The 17057-nt window shown below is 49.0% G+C and overlaps 2 protein-coding genes across 4 annotated transcripts in view; one reads left to right on the plus strand and one right to left on the minus strand.

Moving 5' to 3' along the window:
* The window catches only part of LOC140418206 (uncharacterized), a 387895-nt gene that overhangs the window by 317456 nt on the left and 53382 nt on the right, over positions 1–17057 (plus strand). The gene's annotated exons all lie outside the window — the stretch shown is intronic.
* Positions 2500–17057, minus strand: part of LOC140418211 (uncharacterized) — a 280919-nt gene continuing 266361 nt past the window's right edge. The window contains exons 1-3 of one of the 3 annotated variants that reach the window (XM_072501645.1): positions 10301–10369; positions 6799–6914; positions 2500–5071 (exon numbers count right to left, since the gene is read on the minus strand). In XM_072501645.1, the coding sequence (XP_072357746.1) occupies positions 3926–4963 (1038 nt within the window). In that variant the 5' untranslated portion in view covers positions 4964–5071; positions 6799–6914; positions 10301–10369 and the 3' untranslated portion in view covers positions 2500–3925. Of the gene's footprint in view, positions 5080–6798; positions 6915–10300; positions 10370–17057 lie in introns of those variants that run through there. The other 2 variants (XM_072501643.1, XM_072501644.1) reach the window with 2 other exon arrangements.

Here is a 17057-nt window from a genome sequence, read left to right on the forward strand (position 1 = left end):
AAAGCCTTTCCCACCACGAAAAAGTCGATCTGCGAGACCTTATGGACTGCTGAGAAAAACGAGTACTCCCATTCCCTCGGGTGCAGAAACCTCCAAGAGTCCACCCCTCACATTTCCACCATTAGCCCAGCCAGTGCCTTTGCCCCCCCCCCCCCCCCCCTGATGGGACAAGCAAGCGCGGCCGTGACCTGTCCAACCTAGGCTCCTGCACCAAGTTCCAGTCCCCCCCACCAACAGTTCGTGTGTGTCCAAGTCGGAGATGGCCCCAAGCACCTTCTTTGCGAATCCCACATCGTCCCAATTGGGGCCATATACACTGAACAGCACCACAAACCTCCTCTCCAGTGTCCCTGTCACAATCACATATCTACCCCCCTGATCTGCCACCACCTTCTCCATCTGGAAGCGTACCCTTTTGCTGACCAGCACCGCTACCCCTCGAGCCCTTCCGTCAAATCCAGAGTGAAACACCTGACTAACCCAGCCCTTTTTAAGTCTCACCTGATCCTTCACCCTCAAGTGAGTCTTCTGCAGCATTGCTACATCTTTTACATTGCTTTCAAACTTTTAAGATGCGCAAGCACCCTTGACCTCTTGACCGGACCTTCTAACCCCCTCACATTCCATATGACTATCCCAACTGGGGGTCTCTCACCCCGCCCCACCCTTCTTATCCGCCATCATCATACCACCGGGCCCTGCCCCATGAGCCTGACCTGCCCCTATCCATTAACATCAAACCCCTCCCCCCCCCCACAAATCCCCCCCAACATTTCCTCTCGAAAAAACATCTCCCAGCATCAATCTCTCCCCCCCCTCCCCCCGCCCCCCCTCGCTTGCCTCGTAGGCCCATCGAAACCTGCTAACCAGGCGCCAATGTCCGCAGCCCTCCTCGCACCTCACCTCCGTTCACTAGCTGACTTTAATTAGCTAGCGCAAGTGGCTCCCCCGCCAAGAAATACCGGCCCCTCCTACCCAGTCCCAGGGAAAGAAAAAGCAAGACCAACAATCCAACCCACACAATTCACTAAACTAAGATATAACCGTCGCAACACAGAATGCCAATCAACCCAACCAATAACCTGAACTCTGTAACAATGTGAAGAGAAGTAAATTACAATACACGTCAGTAAAAAGAAAGTTATAGCATTGATACATTTTCCAGCTCCCCAATCACAGCCCAGTCCCTCTTCCAGCTCCGCTCCTCATGTCTGTCCCAAGCCTTCTGCCCGCACGAATGCCTCAGCCGCCTCCGCTGTCTCGAAATAAAAGTCTTTGGCATCATACGTCACCCTCAGCTTCGCACCCCCTTTTTGTACAGTGCCGCTGTCACTCGCCAGAACGCCGCTCGTCTTTTTGCCAACTCCACCGTCACGTCCTGGTAGATCCAAACTCCAGCAGCATCCCACTGCACCTTGCGCTTCTCCTTCGGCCAGCTTAACACCTTCTCCTTCATGCAGTACTTATGGAAGCAGATACTTACTGCTCTTGGCGGCTCATTCACTTTGGGCTTCGGCCTTAATGACCGATGAGCTCGGTCCAGCTCGTACCGGGAGGGGTTCTCACCCTCCCCCATCAACTCCGCCAGTTTCTTAGCGAAGTACTCTGCTGGCCTTGGACCCTCTGTCCCTTCGGGCAAGCCCACAATTCTCAGATTGTGCCGCCTCGAGCGGTTCTCCAAGTCCTCGAGCTTTGCTCGGAGTCCTCTGTTGACCTCCACCACCCTCCGTAGCTCGTCCCCCATCGAGGTGAGCTGGTCGATGTGCTGCGACACGGCCTCCTCCACTTCCTTCACCTTCTGGCCCTGCTCTCTCACCTCGGCTGATGTCTTTGCCACAGCTACCCTCAATGACTTCAATGCGACCACCGTCTCCTTCCTCAACGCCTCCATGTGCCTCACAAACTGCTTTTCCAGCTCCACCACCATCACCTCGGTCATCTTCTCCACCGTAAGTAGTGCTGACCCACCACGCGGTCCGGTATCCGCCATCTTGTCAGCACTTTTGCTCGTCTTCTCATTCAACGGCGAGCCCGGTTTCCAACCTTTCTCAACGCTGCTTTTCACATCCTTTAATGGCTTATTATTTTTCCTTTTTTTTCCACCTTCTTCGATCCTTTCTTTTTTTTTAATAGAAAAAACAAAAACATTTTCTTCCTTCAAAAAAAAAAGGGAGAAAATATTTTTCACCAAATTTCTTTAAAACATCTTTCTCTTGTTTTTTGTATTCCTCCAGAATTTCCCTGGGACCGGGCTTCAGTCTTCTTACCACATTCTAGGCGGGACATCCGATGTGGGACATCTCACCTACATCACGCCCTGGCTTCGGGCCTGCTGCCTCAGCCTCCGTTTGGCTCCGCCCCGCTGCTCCTTTCAAATTTTCAGGTCCGGCTTTCAGGTTGTCCCGTTCCTCCTCCACGTGCAGCCGCTCCGCCGAACCCACCGAGACCAGTCTCTCCCCCCCCCCCCCCCCCCCCCCCCCCACCCACCCCCCCCACCCTTCCAACCCTCCGGCTCCCTGAAACGGAGCTTTGACACTTGGGCGAGGGAGGCAGGGCTGACCCCGGAGAAGTTTAATTTTTTTTTTTAAAACAGTGGGGAGCCCCCCGAAAAAGACCGCGATATCGTGGACCAGCAGGAGCTTCTCCTCATCGCGGCCGCTCCGCTCGCGACGCCACTGTCTCTCCCAGTGTGAATTCGCTGGTGTTTCCGCAGGTTGGATGAATCACTGAATCCCTTCTCACACTCTGAGCAGGTGAATGGTCTCTCCCCTGTGTGAATTCGCTGGTGTGTGGACAGAGCGGATGACTGAGTGAATCTCTTCCCACACTTGGGGCAGGTGAATGGTCTCTCCCCTGTGTGAACTCGCCGGTGTGTGGACAGAGTGGATAACCGAGTGAATCCCTACCCACACTTGGAGCAGGTGAATGGTCTCTGCCCAGTGTGACTGCATTGATGAGTTTGCAGCTGGGATGGAGAAATGGCTGATGAAATTCAACGTGGGCAAGTGTGAGGTCTTGCACTTTAGAAAAAAGATTAGAGGCATGGACTATTTTCTAAACGGTGACAAAATTCATAATGCTGAAGTGCAAAGGGACTTGGGAGTCCTAGTCCAGGATTCTCTAAAGGTAAACTTGCAGGTTGAGTCCGTAATTAAGAAAGCAAATGCAATGTTGTCATTTATCTCAAGAGGCTTGGAATATAAAAGCAGGGATGTACTTCTGAAGCTTTATAAAGCATTAGTTCGGCCCCATTTAGAATACTGTGAGCAATTTTGGGCCCCAAACAGGAAGGACATACTGGCACTGGAGCGGGTCCAGCGGAGATTCACACGGATGATCCCAGGAATGGTAGGCCTAACATACGGTGAACGTCTGAGGATCCTGGGATTATATTCATTGGAGTTTAGGAGGTTGAGGGGAATCTAATAGAAACTTACAAGATAATGAATGGCTCAGATAGGGTGGACGGAGGGAAGTTGTTTCCATTAGCAGGGGAGACTAGGACCCGGGGGCACAGCCTTAGAATAAAAGGGAGTCACTTTAGAACAGAGATGAGGAGAAATTTCTTCAGCCAGAGTGGTGGGTCTGTGGAATTCATTTCCACAGAGGGCAGTGGAGGCCGGGACGTTGAGTGTCTTTAAGACAGAAGTTGATAATTCCTTGAGAAATCAAGAATTTAAGGGCTATGGAGAGAGAGCGGGTAAATGGAGTTGAAATCAGCCATGATTGAATGGTGGAGTTGACTCGATGGGCCGAATGGCCTTACTTCCGCTCCTATGTCTTATTGTCTGAAGTCAATTTATTTGACTTTCAGCCAGAATATTAGCCCCTGTAAATGGGCTGGAGTTTGTTATCAGCAGAAAGAGACCCAAATGAATATGGTTCAGTCCAGAATGTGAGGAACAGCAAAATCCAATCACTGTGGTTACTTGTGGCCTCGTTGGTGTCTCAGCAGGTTGGGTGAAGTAGTGAATCCCTTCCCACACTCGGAGCAGGTGAATGGTCTCTCCCCTGTGTGAACTCGCTGGTGTGTGGACAGAGCGAATGACCGAGTGAATCCCTTCCCACACTCTGAGCAGGTGAATGGTCTCTCCCCTGTGTGAACTCGCTGGTGTGTGGACAGAGCGGATGACTGAGTGAATCCCTTCCCACACTCGGCGCAGGCGAATGGCGTCTCCCCAGTGTGAATTCTCTGGTGTGTGGACAGGTTGGATGACTGAGTGAATCCCTTCCCACACTCGGCGCAGGTGAATGGCCTCTCCTCAGTGTGAATTCGCTGATGTGCAGTGAGGTCACATGATCGTCTAAACCCAGTCCCGCAGTGAGAGCACCTGAACGGTCTCTCGTCAGTGTGAATACGTTGATGGCTCATCAGATTCCCAGAACTTTTATAGCACTTCCCGCAGTCTGGACATTTAAACGGTCTCTCATCAGTGTGAACTTTCTGGTGTCTCAGCAAGTGGGCTGAAATAGCAAATCCCTTCCCACACTGAGAGCAGGTGAACGGCCTCTCCCCAGTGTGAATTCGCTGGTGTTTCCGCAGGTTGGATGAATCACTGAATCCCTTCTCACACTCTGAGCAGGTGAATGGTCTCTCCCCAGTGTGAATTCGCTGGTGTGTGGACAGAGCGGATGACTCAGTGAATCCCTTCCCACACTTGGGGCAGGTGAATGGTCTCTCCCCAGTGTGAACTCGTTGGTGTGTGGACAGAGTGGATAACCGAGTGAATCCCTTCCCACACTCAGCGCAGGCGAATGGTCTCTGCCCAGTGTGACTGCGTCGATGAGTTTCCAGCTGGGATGGGGAAGTGAATCCTTTCCCACAGTCCGCACATTTCCACGGTTTCTCCTCAGTGTGACTGCATTTGTGGCTTGTGAGGCCTGATGATCGACTGAATCCTCGTCCACACACACAACACGTGTACGGTTTCTCCCCACTGTGAACGATGCTTTTTCCTTCCATGTTCAAAGTACGTTGATATTCAGGATATGATAAATTGAGGACTCTGTCAGATCCTTATGTGATGCTTGGTTTGAGTTTCCGGACTTCGAAGCCTCTCCTTCGAACACCCTGTGAAACTGATTGAAAACAGAAAATAGGGAGTGAGAGAGAACCCACAGAAACACAAAGGCAGGTTGTGAAATTGAGCTGAATGAATCTGGTCATTTGTGGAGCCGACACTGGGAAAAAGTGAGCATGAAAACTGCTGGATTGTCATAAAAACCCAACTGGCCTCTTTGGGAGGAGAGAGAAAGAGGTGAAGAGGGATTTTGTATATCTACAGACATACTAAGAGAGCAGTTGGCAAAGCAAATTCGATCTTCAGCTTCATAAACAGTAATATTGATACCAAAACTATGCTTCTGGTGGCACAGTGGTTAGCACTGTTGCCTCACAGTGCCAGGGACCCGGGTTCAATTCCGGCCTTGGTGACTGTCTGTGGGGGGTCTGCATTTCCTCCCCGTGTTGGCGTGGGTTTCCACCTGGTGCTCAGGTTTCCTCCAACAGTCCAATGAAGGGAAAGTTAGGTGGATTGGTCTTGATAAATTGCCCCTTAGTGTCCAGGGATGCGCAGGTTATGTGGGGCTATGGAGTTACAGGGACAGGGTGGGGGTGTGGACCGAGGCAGGGTGTCCTTTCAGCGAATCAGTGCAGACTCGATGGGCTGAGTGGCCTCCTGCACTGTAGGAATTCTATGATTCCAATTCTATTCGATGAATCTTTCTAAAGCTCTGGTCACCACTTTTCAGGAAGGATCTGAAGGTTCTTGGAGAAGGTGCAGAGGAGATTTTGCAGAATGGTTCCAGCAAAGAAGGTTGAGGGGAGATTTGATTCAGGAACTCAAGATTATGCCAGGTTTCCATCAGGTGGATAAAGAAACTCTGTTTCCATTCACTGATCGTCCAGGGACAAAGATGTAAAGTTTTGGGTAAAACCTGGATTGATCTATATAAGATCCTGAGGGGTTTTGACAGGGTGGACGTGGCGAGGATGTTTCCTCTTGTGGGGGAATCGAGAACGAGGGCACCACTGTTGCAAAATAACGGGTCACCCATTTCAGATGGAGATGAGGATTTTGTATTCTTTTGAGGGCTGTAAGACTTTGGAACTCGCGTCCTTAAAAGGCAGCGGAAGCCGAGTCCTTGAATATTTTTAAGGCAGAGCTGGATAGATTCTTGATGAGCAAGGGGGTGAAAGGTCATCAGGGGTAGGCAGGAATGTGGAGTTAACGTTAGAATGAGATCAGCTGCAATCTTATTGAATGCTGAGCAGGCTCGAGGGGCCGAGTGGCCTGTTCTGAGTTTGTATGTCAAAGGTACAGGAGATATGAGATTTATGTTTTTACACAGCGAGTGGCAATGACCTGAAACTTGCTGCCTATGAGGGAGTTTGAAAATAGACACAATGAATGATTTGATTTCAAAAGGAAATTGGATAGACATCTGAGGGAAATAAAACTGTGAGGATACAGGGATAGAGCAGGAGAATGGCACTGACTGGATTGCCCCAGTGAGCTAGCATGGTCTCAATGGGCCGAATGCCCTTTGTGCCATCATGTCTCTGACTCCTTTGTGTAATCTAATTTTGTAATTTAACCCCAGGGGGTTCAGATATCACTCAGGTAAATCTGTGCTACACTCCCTCCGAGGCCATTCTATCCTTCCTCAGGTTTATTGCCCAGAACTGAACACAGTTCTCCAGGTTTGGTCGAACCAGGGTTTGTGAATCTCGGGGCTTTTCCAGTCACACTGAGACCTGAAATCTTCCCTCACAGACAGAACAGACAAACCTTTTACCTTCCACACCCAGATGCTGCTGAAATTCAGTTTCTAATGAACCAAGTGACTCTGTCAGATCGCGATGTGACGTTTGGTTTGCGTTTCCCGTCTGTTAAACCTCTACTTCCAGTATCCTGTAAATTTACAGAAACCTCACTGTCAGTTTAGGATAGAAATTCACAACATTCTCTCCTTGCCAACTTTGATTAAATGTATTCCTGGAGGTTTGATCACATGACCTGCCCCCATCCTCCAGCCATTAATCGGTCAACACATCCATCCTTGTGACACACTGCCTTCCTCGGCCAATTGGGAAGCAAAATGACTCATTACCTTACAGGACAGTTACTGTCCTAACGATTTTCCAGACACCCAGGTATGAATCTCACCAATGCAGGGAGTGGAGTTGGTGCGAACACAGGCAGGAGCAGCTTCGGAACAGTAAATATAAATAACTTACCTCAGGGATTCACGGCCTATTCGGCAGGGAGCGGATTTGGCCCGAATCCGGGGAGGAGAAGCTTTGAACAGTAAATATAAATAACTTACCTCAGAGTAAAGCTGATTGGCTGATTGGGAATCTGTTCTAAATTTGAGAAACTGGAGTAATTAACTAAATAGGGAGTAACTCGGAGATCAGTAACTAGGAGATTGCTGTTTATATCTATAATCAACGATTTGGATGAGAATGTACAAGACATGATCAGTAAGTTTGCAGATGACACTAAAATAGGTGGTCTTGGCGGCAGTGAGGAAGGTTATCAAAAATTGCAGCAGGCTCTTGATCAGCTGGGAAAGTGGGCCGAGAAATGGCAAATGGAATTCAATACAGATCAGTGTGAGGAGTTGCATTTCAGAAATCAAGGTAGGACTTTCACAGTGAATGGTAAGGCCTGAGGGTGTATCATGGAACAGAAGGATCTTGGAGTTCAGGTGCACGGTTCTCTAAAGGTGGAGTCACAGGTCGATAGGGCAGCACGGTAGCACAGTGGTTACCACAGTTGCTTCACAGCTCCAGGGACCCCCGTTCGATTCCCAGCTGGGTCACTGTCTGTGCGGAGTCTGCACATTCTCCCAGTGTCTGCGTGTGTTCCCTGGTTTCCTCCCACAGTCTAAAGATGTGCGGGTTCGGTGGACTGGCCATGCTAAATTGCCCTTAGTGTCCAAAAAAAAGGTTAAGTGGGAGTTACTGGGTTACGGGATAGGGTAGATAAGTGGGCTTGAGTAGGGTGCTTTTTGTAAGGGCCGGTGCAGGCTCGATGGGCCGAATAGCCACCTTCTGCACTATAAATTCTCTGAAGAAGGCTTTTGGCGTGCTGACCTTCATCAGTCAGGGCACTGAGTATACAAGTTGGGAAGTTATGTTGCAGTTGTACAGGACGTTGGTGAGGTCGCACCTGGAGTATTGTGTTCAGTTTTGGCTGCTTTGCTATGGGAAAGATGTTATTAAACTGGAGAAAGTGAAGAAGAGATTTACAAGGATGTTGCCAGGACTCAAGAGACTGAGTGAAAGGGAGAGATTGGACAGGCCAGGACCTTTATCTTTGGAGCGTAGGAGACTGAGGGGTGATCTTATCGAGATGTATAAGATCATGAGAGGCGTGGACAGGGTGAATACACTCAGTCTTTTTCTCAGGGTTGGGGAATCGAGAACTAGAGGGCTTTGGTTTAAGTTCAGAGGGGAAAGAATTAATGGGAACCGAAGAAGCAATGGTTTTACACAGAGGATGGTACGGAATGAGCTGCTGGAGGAAGTAGTTGAGGCAGGGACATTGATAAGATTGTAAAGGCATTTGGACAGATACATGGTTAGGAAAGGTTCAGAGGGATATGGGCCAAATGCAGGCAAATGGGATTGACCTAGATGAGCTTTTTGGTTGGCATGGACCGGTTTGGGCTGAAGGGCCGGTCTCCGTGCCATAGATTCTATGAACCCCAAATCTCTTTGGACATCCACTATACTTAACATCTTTCCATTTAGAAAGTACTCAGTTCTATCCTTTTTTGGTTCCAAACAGATAACCTCACACATGTTTACATTACCACAATCTTGCCCATTGACCTTGTCTGTCAATATCTTCTTGCAATATAATGCAATCATCTATGCTGTCTGTGATGCCACCGAACTTTGTATCATCAGCAACACAGAGGGGCTGGTTTAGCACACTGGGCAGGCCAGCAGCATGGTTAAATTTCCGTACCAACCTCCCCAAACAAGCGCCAGAATGTGGCGACTAGGGGCTTTTCACAGTAACTTCATTTGAAGCCTACTTGTGACAATAAGCAATTTTCATTTCATTTATTTCCCAGTGCAGGAGAGGCCCCTCGGTCCATCGAGTTTGCACTAACACATGATAAACTTGACCCACCTACCTAATCCCATTTGCCAGCACTTGGCTCATAGCCTTTAATGTTATGACGTGCCAGTCTTCATCCAGGTACTTTTTTAGAGGATGTGAGACAACCGTCTCTCCCACCCTCCTCGGCAGTGCATTCCAGACCCTCGCCACCCTCTGGGTAAAAACATTTTTCTTCAGTACATGTGTCAATAAATCTAACCCCACTCTCTGTTGTCTGTTGGTTAGCCAATCCTCTATCCAAGCTAATATCTCTCAACCCCATGGGATTTTACCTTTATTATTACCTTTTATGTGACACTTTATCAAATGTATTCTGGGAGTCAAAATACATCGACAGGACCCCATTATCCACTTGGCTTGTTACATCTTCCAAGAACTGCAAGAAATGAGTCAAGCACGATATACCCTTCACAAAACCACGCTGACTCTGATGGATTGCAGTTTGACTTTCCAAATGTCCAGTTATTACTTCCTCAATCATGGATTCCAACAGTTTCCCAACAACAGGCTTTAAAATAACTAGTTTCCTACGTTCTGCCTTTTTGACCTAATCCAGTGACATTGGAGATTTTCTCAGTGACCCTCAGTCACCATCACTGAAACGAACTTTAAATTCCAGATTTTATTAATTTAATGTCCCCAGAACATTTTCCTGTCTCTCTGGGTGACTAATGCAGTGACATTGTCACTGGGTCAGTGTCTCCCCCCTGGTCTCTGTGAGGTTGTTTGTGGAGAGAAGCCGGAAGTGGCGGACAGTGAGAGTGGAGAATGTTCATTGTTCAGCTCTGGGGCCGCACTCGGGATTTGTAAACCCCGCCCCCAACACTGACCTCTCACCTGACACCTCATAATTCCCGGACAATGGTTGACGGCATCACGCGACCAATAGGAGAAGGGTGGACGGGTCCGGCTTGGCGGGAAGGGGTGAGGAGTGACTGGTCCTCCAGGCAATCGGAGTGAATCAGGGGCGGGACTGGGCCGAGTGAAGCATGCGCAGTGTGATTAATGGCGACGCAGAAAAGTTTCTTTCTCGGATCCACAATCCGTGAAGGTGGGAATGGCGGGACGGAGTCTCGGAGAGCTGGATCATGCGGGTTGTTAGGCACGCTTCGTAAACATGTTATATAAACTGAACATCTGACAAAATAAACCACCGATACCTGGGGATCTGAGCGGAGGCTGCAGCTTTGTTACAGACCAGATTATGCACCCGCCATCTTTATTTGGTACTGGCAGCGGTGCGCATGCGCCTTCGTTATTTGGCTCACTGGCAGTAGTGCGCACGCGCGCGCGCACCCGCACCCACCATCTTTATTGGGGCGCGAGCAGCAGAGCGCAGGCTCAGTCGCCATCATTGTTGGGGGCAACATTTTTGAAATGTGTCTTCATGACAGACTTTCCCTCTGAGTTACAAATTCTTATTTATGGGGCAGAATATATGCCGAGGGCAGTGACAATAATTCGAATTTATATTGTGACTTGAACAGAATATAACTTTTGAGACTCAGAGAAACGTTACAAAATAACAATTGACACTGAGCCACATGAGGAGATATTAGATTTTAAGGAGAATCTTAATGGAGGAAATTGGGTCAGAGAGTCGGAGAGTTTTAAGGAGGAAATTCCTGAAATTGAGGCCTTGGCAACTCAGTAATGGTGGAGAGATTAAAATCAGGAATTCTCAAGTGGCTGGAATTCAATGAGTGCAGCGATCTCAAAGGGGTGTGTGTGGAGGAGATTACAGTGATCAGGATGATCATTATCATGGAGGAAAAGAATGAGAAATTTAAACTTCTGTGTGCCTTTTAAAAGGAAGCATTTGCAGACCAGTGGGCACGGGCTGGTGTGAGTAAGCACATGGGTAGCAGAGTATGGGATGGGATGGAGGGGGTTGTTTAATGTTAGAGTCCGGCTGCGAGTGCGTTGGAATAATTTGGTTAAGTGGTAACAGAAGAATGGATGATGGTTTCTGCAGCAGATGAACAGAGACAAAGGTGGAGTCGAGCTGTGTTCCTGAGGTGGAAATCGGCAATCTTGGTGACAGTGTGGATCTGTGGTCAAGAGCTCATCGAGGGGTGAAATATTTCACCAGGGTTGTGAACAGTCAGCTTCTGCCTCAGACATTGGACAGGGATGGAATTGGTGGCAAGGGACTGGAGTTTGTAGCGGGGATGAAAGGGAATGGGTTCAGTCTTGTCAATATTTAAATGGTGGAAGGTTCTGCTCATCCAGCACTGGATGTCAGGCAAGTTCAACAGTGTGTGTCTTGGAAAGGAACTTGCAGGTGGTGATGTTCACATACATCTGCTGTCCTGCTCCATCCAGGTGGTGGAGGTTAAGGGTTCAGGAGATTCTGTCAAATTGTGATTCAGTTGTTGGTCCATTGCTTCCCGTTACCCTCACTCCGTTCTCACTCTCTCTCCCTTTCCATCAATCTTTTTGATTCTCTCTCTCCCCCACTACTCGCTCTCTTTCTCTCACACTGTTTCTCATATTAAATTCCCTAGTCCAGAGGGTTGTGGATGATAATAACAATAATCATTATTGTCACAAGTAAGCTTACATTAACATTGCAATGAAGTTACTGTGACCATCAGTGAATATATATAAGGCTGAGATGGTGAGATTTTTGGTCTCTCAGGAAGTCAAAGGACAAAGGGAGCTAACGGGAAAGTGGAATTGAAGACTGAGATCAGCCACAAATGTGTTCAATGGCAGAGCAGGTTCGAAGGGCCAAATGGTCTACTTCTGCTCCTATTTCTTGTGTTCTTGCAGAGGCCCAAATCTTGTGTGGGCTCAGACCGGGTGGCAGGTTCCCTTCCCTGAAGGACATTAACAAACTAGTTCACTTTTCACAAAAGGTTCAACAGTTTTCGTAGTCACTTTCCCAGTGCCGGCCCCACAAGTTACCAGATTGATTCAGCACAATTTCACAACCTGCCTTTGTGTTTTTGTGGGATCTCTCTCTCCCTTTTGTTTGTTTTAACTCAATTTCACAGGGTATCAGCAGGGAAGGATGTGCAATTGGGAAACTCCAACCAAACACCACATCAAAATCTGACTGTTGTATAACTGATCGGAACCTAAGTATCATCAGATTTTGAAAATGGAAGGAAAAAGCACAGTTCACAGTCGGGAGAAACCGGACACGTGTTTTGTGTGTGGACAAAGCTTCAGCCGATCATCTGGCCTGTCAAAACACAAGCGCAGTCACAGCAGGGAGAAACCATGGAAATATGGGGACTGTGGCAAAGCGTTCAATTACCCATCTGACCTGGCAACCCATCGACACATTCACACTGGGGAGAAGCCTTTCACCTGCCCCGAGTGTGGGCGTGGATTCACTCAGTCATACAGCCTGTTGATGCACCAGTGAGTTCAAACTGGGGAAAGGCCTTTCACTTGTCCAGAGTGTGGGCATGGATTCACTCAGTCATCCCAGCTGCTGACACACCAGCCGATTCACAATGATGAGAGACCTTTTAAATGCAGAAAATGCGGAAAGTGCTTTAAAGGTTCTCGGGAACTGGTGTCCCATCAACATGTTCACACTGACGAGAAACTATTCAGGTGCTCCGACTGTGGGACTTGGTTCAGACGATTATCTCAACTCACTCTACACCAGCGGATTCACACTGGGGAGAGGCCATTCACGTGCTCCCAGTGTGGAAAGGGATTCATTCACTCAGGCAACCTGCTGAGACACCAGCGGGTTCACAAGTAACTGCTGTGATTGGATTTTGCTGTTAATCACATCCAGGACTGAAGCATGTTCATTGGACTCGGGTTGGACTCATATTTATAAACCCTAACCCAGTTATAAGGGATAATATTCTGGATAAAAGTCAATTAATTAACACAAGTGTGTCGAATCTTTTAACATCCCATCACAAGTTCGTTCCGTTTGAAGGTCTCTCCCTCTCCCCTGTCTCCTCCATCCTCACCTCAAGTGTGTGGAGTTCATGAAGCTTCTTTCTCACTGAGATTGAGACAATCTGATGAGCTGCCTCTGCTGCTTTCCTCTCTACCAATGGGCCAAATTGTCTCGAAAATTCCACCTGGTCTGAGCTCTGAACTCCTCTTTCTCCAATTTCTCTCCTACCCTCTATCTTCATCAGAGCTCATCTTCTCCATTAGACCTGCCTCCTGTGTCAGGGTCCTGGGTTCGATTCCCGGCTTGGGTCACTGTCGGTGCGGAGTCTGCACGTTCTCCCCGTGTCTGCTCCCAGGGTGTTCCTGTTTCCTCCCACAAGTCCTGAAAGACGTGTTTGTTAGGTGAATTGGACATTCTGAATTCTCCCTCTATGTACCCGAACAGGCGCCGGAGTGTGGTGACTAGGAGCTTTTCACAGTAACTTCATTGCAGTGTTAATCTGAGCCTACTTGTGACACTAATAAAGATTGTTTGATTATTACTATTTAACCACATTCTCACAAAACTGCTGACCATTCACCTTCTCCATGTTGTATGATATAGTTCATAGTTCTCTCTCTTCGTCCTGTCGCTCATCTTTAAATGCACCATCATCACCCATCCTAAAACAATATTTAACCCCACCATCATTGCAACTACCACATCAAAACCTCCCTTTCCTCTCCAACTCCTTGTACTCGGTGTCCCCCAAGGATCTATCCTCGGCCCCTCCATTTTCTCATCAACACGCTTCCAGTAGGTGACATCATCCAAAAGCACCGTGTTAGTTTTCACATGTACACTGACGAGACCCAGCTCCCCCTCACCCCCATCCCTCTCCATTCCTCCACTGTCACTCAATTATCAAACTGCTTATCCCATATCCGGTACTGGATGAGCAGAAATTTCCTCCAATTAAAAATTGGGAAGATCAAAGCCATTGTCTTCAGTCACCATTACAAATTCCGTTTCCTCACTCCCGAGTCCATCCCTCTCCCTGGGAACTGTCTGAGGCTGAACCACTCTACACAATCTCCGTGTCAGATCTGACCCCAAGATGACTTTCTGACTCCATATCCACACCATCACTAATATCAGATATTTCAATCTCCATAATGTCACCTGTGTCCATCCCCACCCCCAACTGCTGCTGAAACCTCATCCATGCCCCTGTTACCTTTAGACTTGATAACAGACAAACGCTGTCCTCTCCCCAATCCGATTAGAGTTTGCAATGAGTCGATTCTGTGGAATGGAATGTCTTATCAGCGTTTCCACGGTGACCTGTCTGCAGTGAAGGAATGTCTTATCAGCGTTTCCACGGTGACCTGTCTGCAGTGAAGCGCCTGCTTGAATTTATAACTCAGACTAAACTTCTCTCTCCCATAACACACATTATATCAGACATTGGATGTCAATGTATTTCAGCCATGTTTTGTTATATGTGGCGGACCCGGTGGGGGGAATGTCGGAGATGATGTGGATTCTCAGGGAGTTTGGGGATTTCTCCGGCTACAAGCTCAATATGAGGAAGAGCGAGTTGTTCGTTGTTCACCCAGGGGACCAGGAGAGGGGGATTGGTGAGCTCTCACTAAAAAGGGCGGAGAGGAGTTTCAGGTACCTGGGGGTCCAGGTGGCTAGGAGTTGGGGGGCCATGCATAAGCTTAACTTCACGAGACTGGTGGAGCAAATGGAGGAGGAGTTTAAGAGGTGGAATGTGCTAAATCTCTCCCTGGCAGGTAGGGTGCAGTCAGTTAAAATGACGGTGCTCCCGAGGTTTTGTTCCTGTTCCAGTGCCTCCCCATCCTGATCCCTAAGGCCTTCTTCAGGCGTGTCAATAGGAGCATTATGGGGTTTGTGTGGGCGCAGAAGACCCCAAGGGTGAGAAGGGTGCTCCTGGAGCGGTGCAGGGATAGGGGGGGTTGGCATTGCCTAACCTCTGTGGGTATTATTGGGCAGCCAATGTGGCGATGGTGCATAAGTGGGTGATGGAGGGGGAGGGGGCACCATGGAAGAGCCTGGAAATGGCGTCCTGTGTGGGCACGAGCCTGGAGGCGCTGGTGACAGCGCTGCTGCCGCTTCCTCCAACGAGGTATACCACGAGCCCGGTGGTGGCGGCTACCCTCAAAATTTGGGGGCAATGGAGATGTCACAGGGGGGAGGTGGGGGCCTCGGTGTGGTTCCCGATACGGGGGAACCACCGGTTTGTCCCGGGGCGAATGGACAGAGGGTTCCTGAGTTGGCACAGGGCAGGTATTAGAAGGATGGGGGACCTGTTTGTGGATGGGAAGTTCGCGACCCTGGGTGAGCTGGAGAAGTTCGGGCTCCCCCGGGAACACCTTCAGATATATGCAGGTAAGGGCGTCTGGTAGGCGGCAGGTGGTGGAGTTGCCACTGTTGCCGCCACGCAGGGTCCAGGACAGGGTGCTTTTGGGGGTGTGGGTTGGAGAGGGGAGGATCTCGGCAGCGTATCAGGTGATGCAGGAGGAGGAGGAGGCCTCGGTGGAGGAGCTAAAGGGTAAGTGGTAGGAGGAATTGGGTGAGGAGATCGACGAGGGGACGTGGGCAGATGCCCTGGGGAGGGTGAACTCTTCCTCCTCTTGCATGAGGCTCAGCCTCATACAATTTAAGGTGCTGCACAGGGCTCACATGACCGTGGCAAGGATGAGCCGGTTTTTTGGGGGTGAGGACAGGTGTGTTAGGTGCTCAGGGAGCCCAGCAAACCACACCCACATGTCCTGGGCATGCCCAGCGCTGGAGGACTTTTGGAAGGGTGTAGCGAGGACGGTGTCGAGGGTGGTAGGTTCCAGGGTTGAGCCGGGCTGGGGGCTCGCAATATTTGGGGTGGCAGAGGACCCGGGAGTGCAGGAGGCGAAAGAGGCCAGTATTCTGGCCTTTGCGTCCCTGGTAGCCCGGCGTAGGATTCTTCTTCAGTGGATGGATGCGAGACCCCAAACGTGGAATCCTGCATCAACGATATGGCAGAGTTTATTAAATTGGAGAGGGTGAAATTTGCCTGAAGGGGATCGGTGCAAGGGTTCTTCAGGCGGTGGCAACCGTTCCTAGACTTCCTGGCAGAGCATGAGGAGATGGTCAGCAGCAGCAGCAACCGGGGGGGGGGGGGGGGGGTGGCATTGGGGGGGGGGGGGCTGGTTCGTTTTTCTTGATTGGGCTGTATATTTGCTTTTGTGTTGATGATGGCTGTTAATTTATTATTTGTGTATCTGGGGAGGGGGGGTTTGTTCTTTTATTTTTGTATTTTGTTGTTGATATTTTGTGAAAATTTGAATAAAAATTATTTTTTTTAAAAAGAAACTCATCTTGGGGTCAAATCTGACACGGAGATAGTGCAGAGTGTGGTTCAGCCTCAGACAGTTCCCAGGGAGAGGGATGGACTCGGGAGTTAGGAAACGGAATTTTGAATGGTGACTGAAGACAATGGCTTTGATCTTCCCAATTTTTAATTGGAGGAAATTTCTGCTCATCCAGTACTGGATGTGGGATAAGCAGTTTGATAATTGAGTGACAGTGGAGGAATGGAGAGGGATGGGGGTGAGGTAGAGCTGTGTGTTGTCAGTGTACATGTGAAAACTAACACGGTGCTTTTGGATGATGTCACCTCGAGGCAGCGTGGAGATGGGAAAATAGGAAGGACCGAGGATAGATCCTGGGGAACACCGAGTACAAGGAGTTGGAGAGGAAAGGGAGGTTTTGATGTGGTAGTTTGCAATGAAGGGGGGTTAATATTGTTTTAGGATGGATGCATTTAAAGGTGAGCGACAGGACCAAGAGACAGAACTATGATACAGATCCTGATACAGCAGGATTTAGATTGTCTGGAGACTTGGGCGGAGAGATGGCAGATGGAGTTTAATCCGGACAAATGTGAGGTAATGCATTTTGGAAGGTCTAATGCAGGTAGGGAATATACAGTGAATGGTAGAACCCTCAAGAGTATTGAAAGTCAAAGAGATCTAGGAGTACAGGTCCACAGGTCATTGAAA

The sequence above is a fragment of the Scyliorhinus torazame genome, chromosome 5, assembly GCF_047496885.1.
Source record: "Scyliorhinus torazame isolate Kashiwa2021f chromosome 5, sScyTor2.1, whole genome shotgun sequence".
Lineage (NCBI taxonomy): Eukaryota > Metazoa > Chordata > Chondrichthyes > Carcharhiniformes > Scyliorhinidae > Scyliorhinus > Scyliorhinus torazame.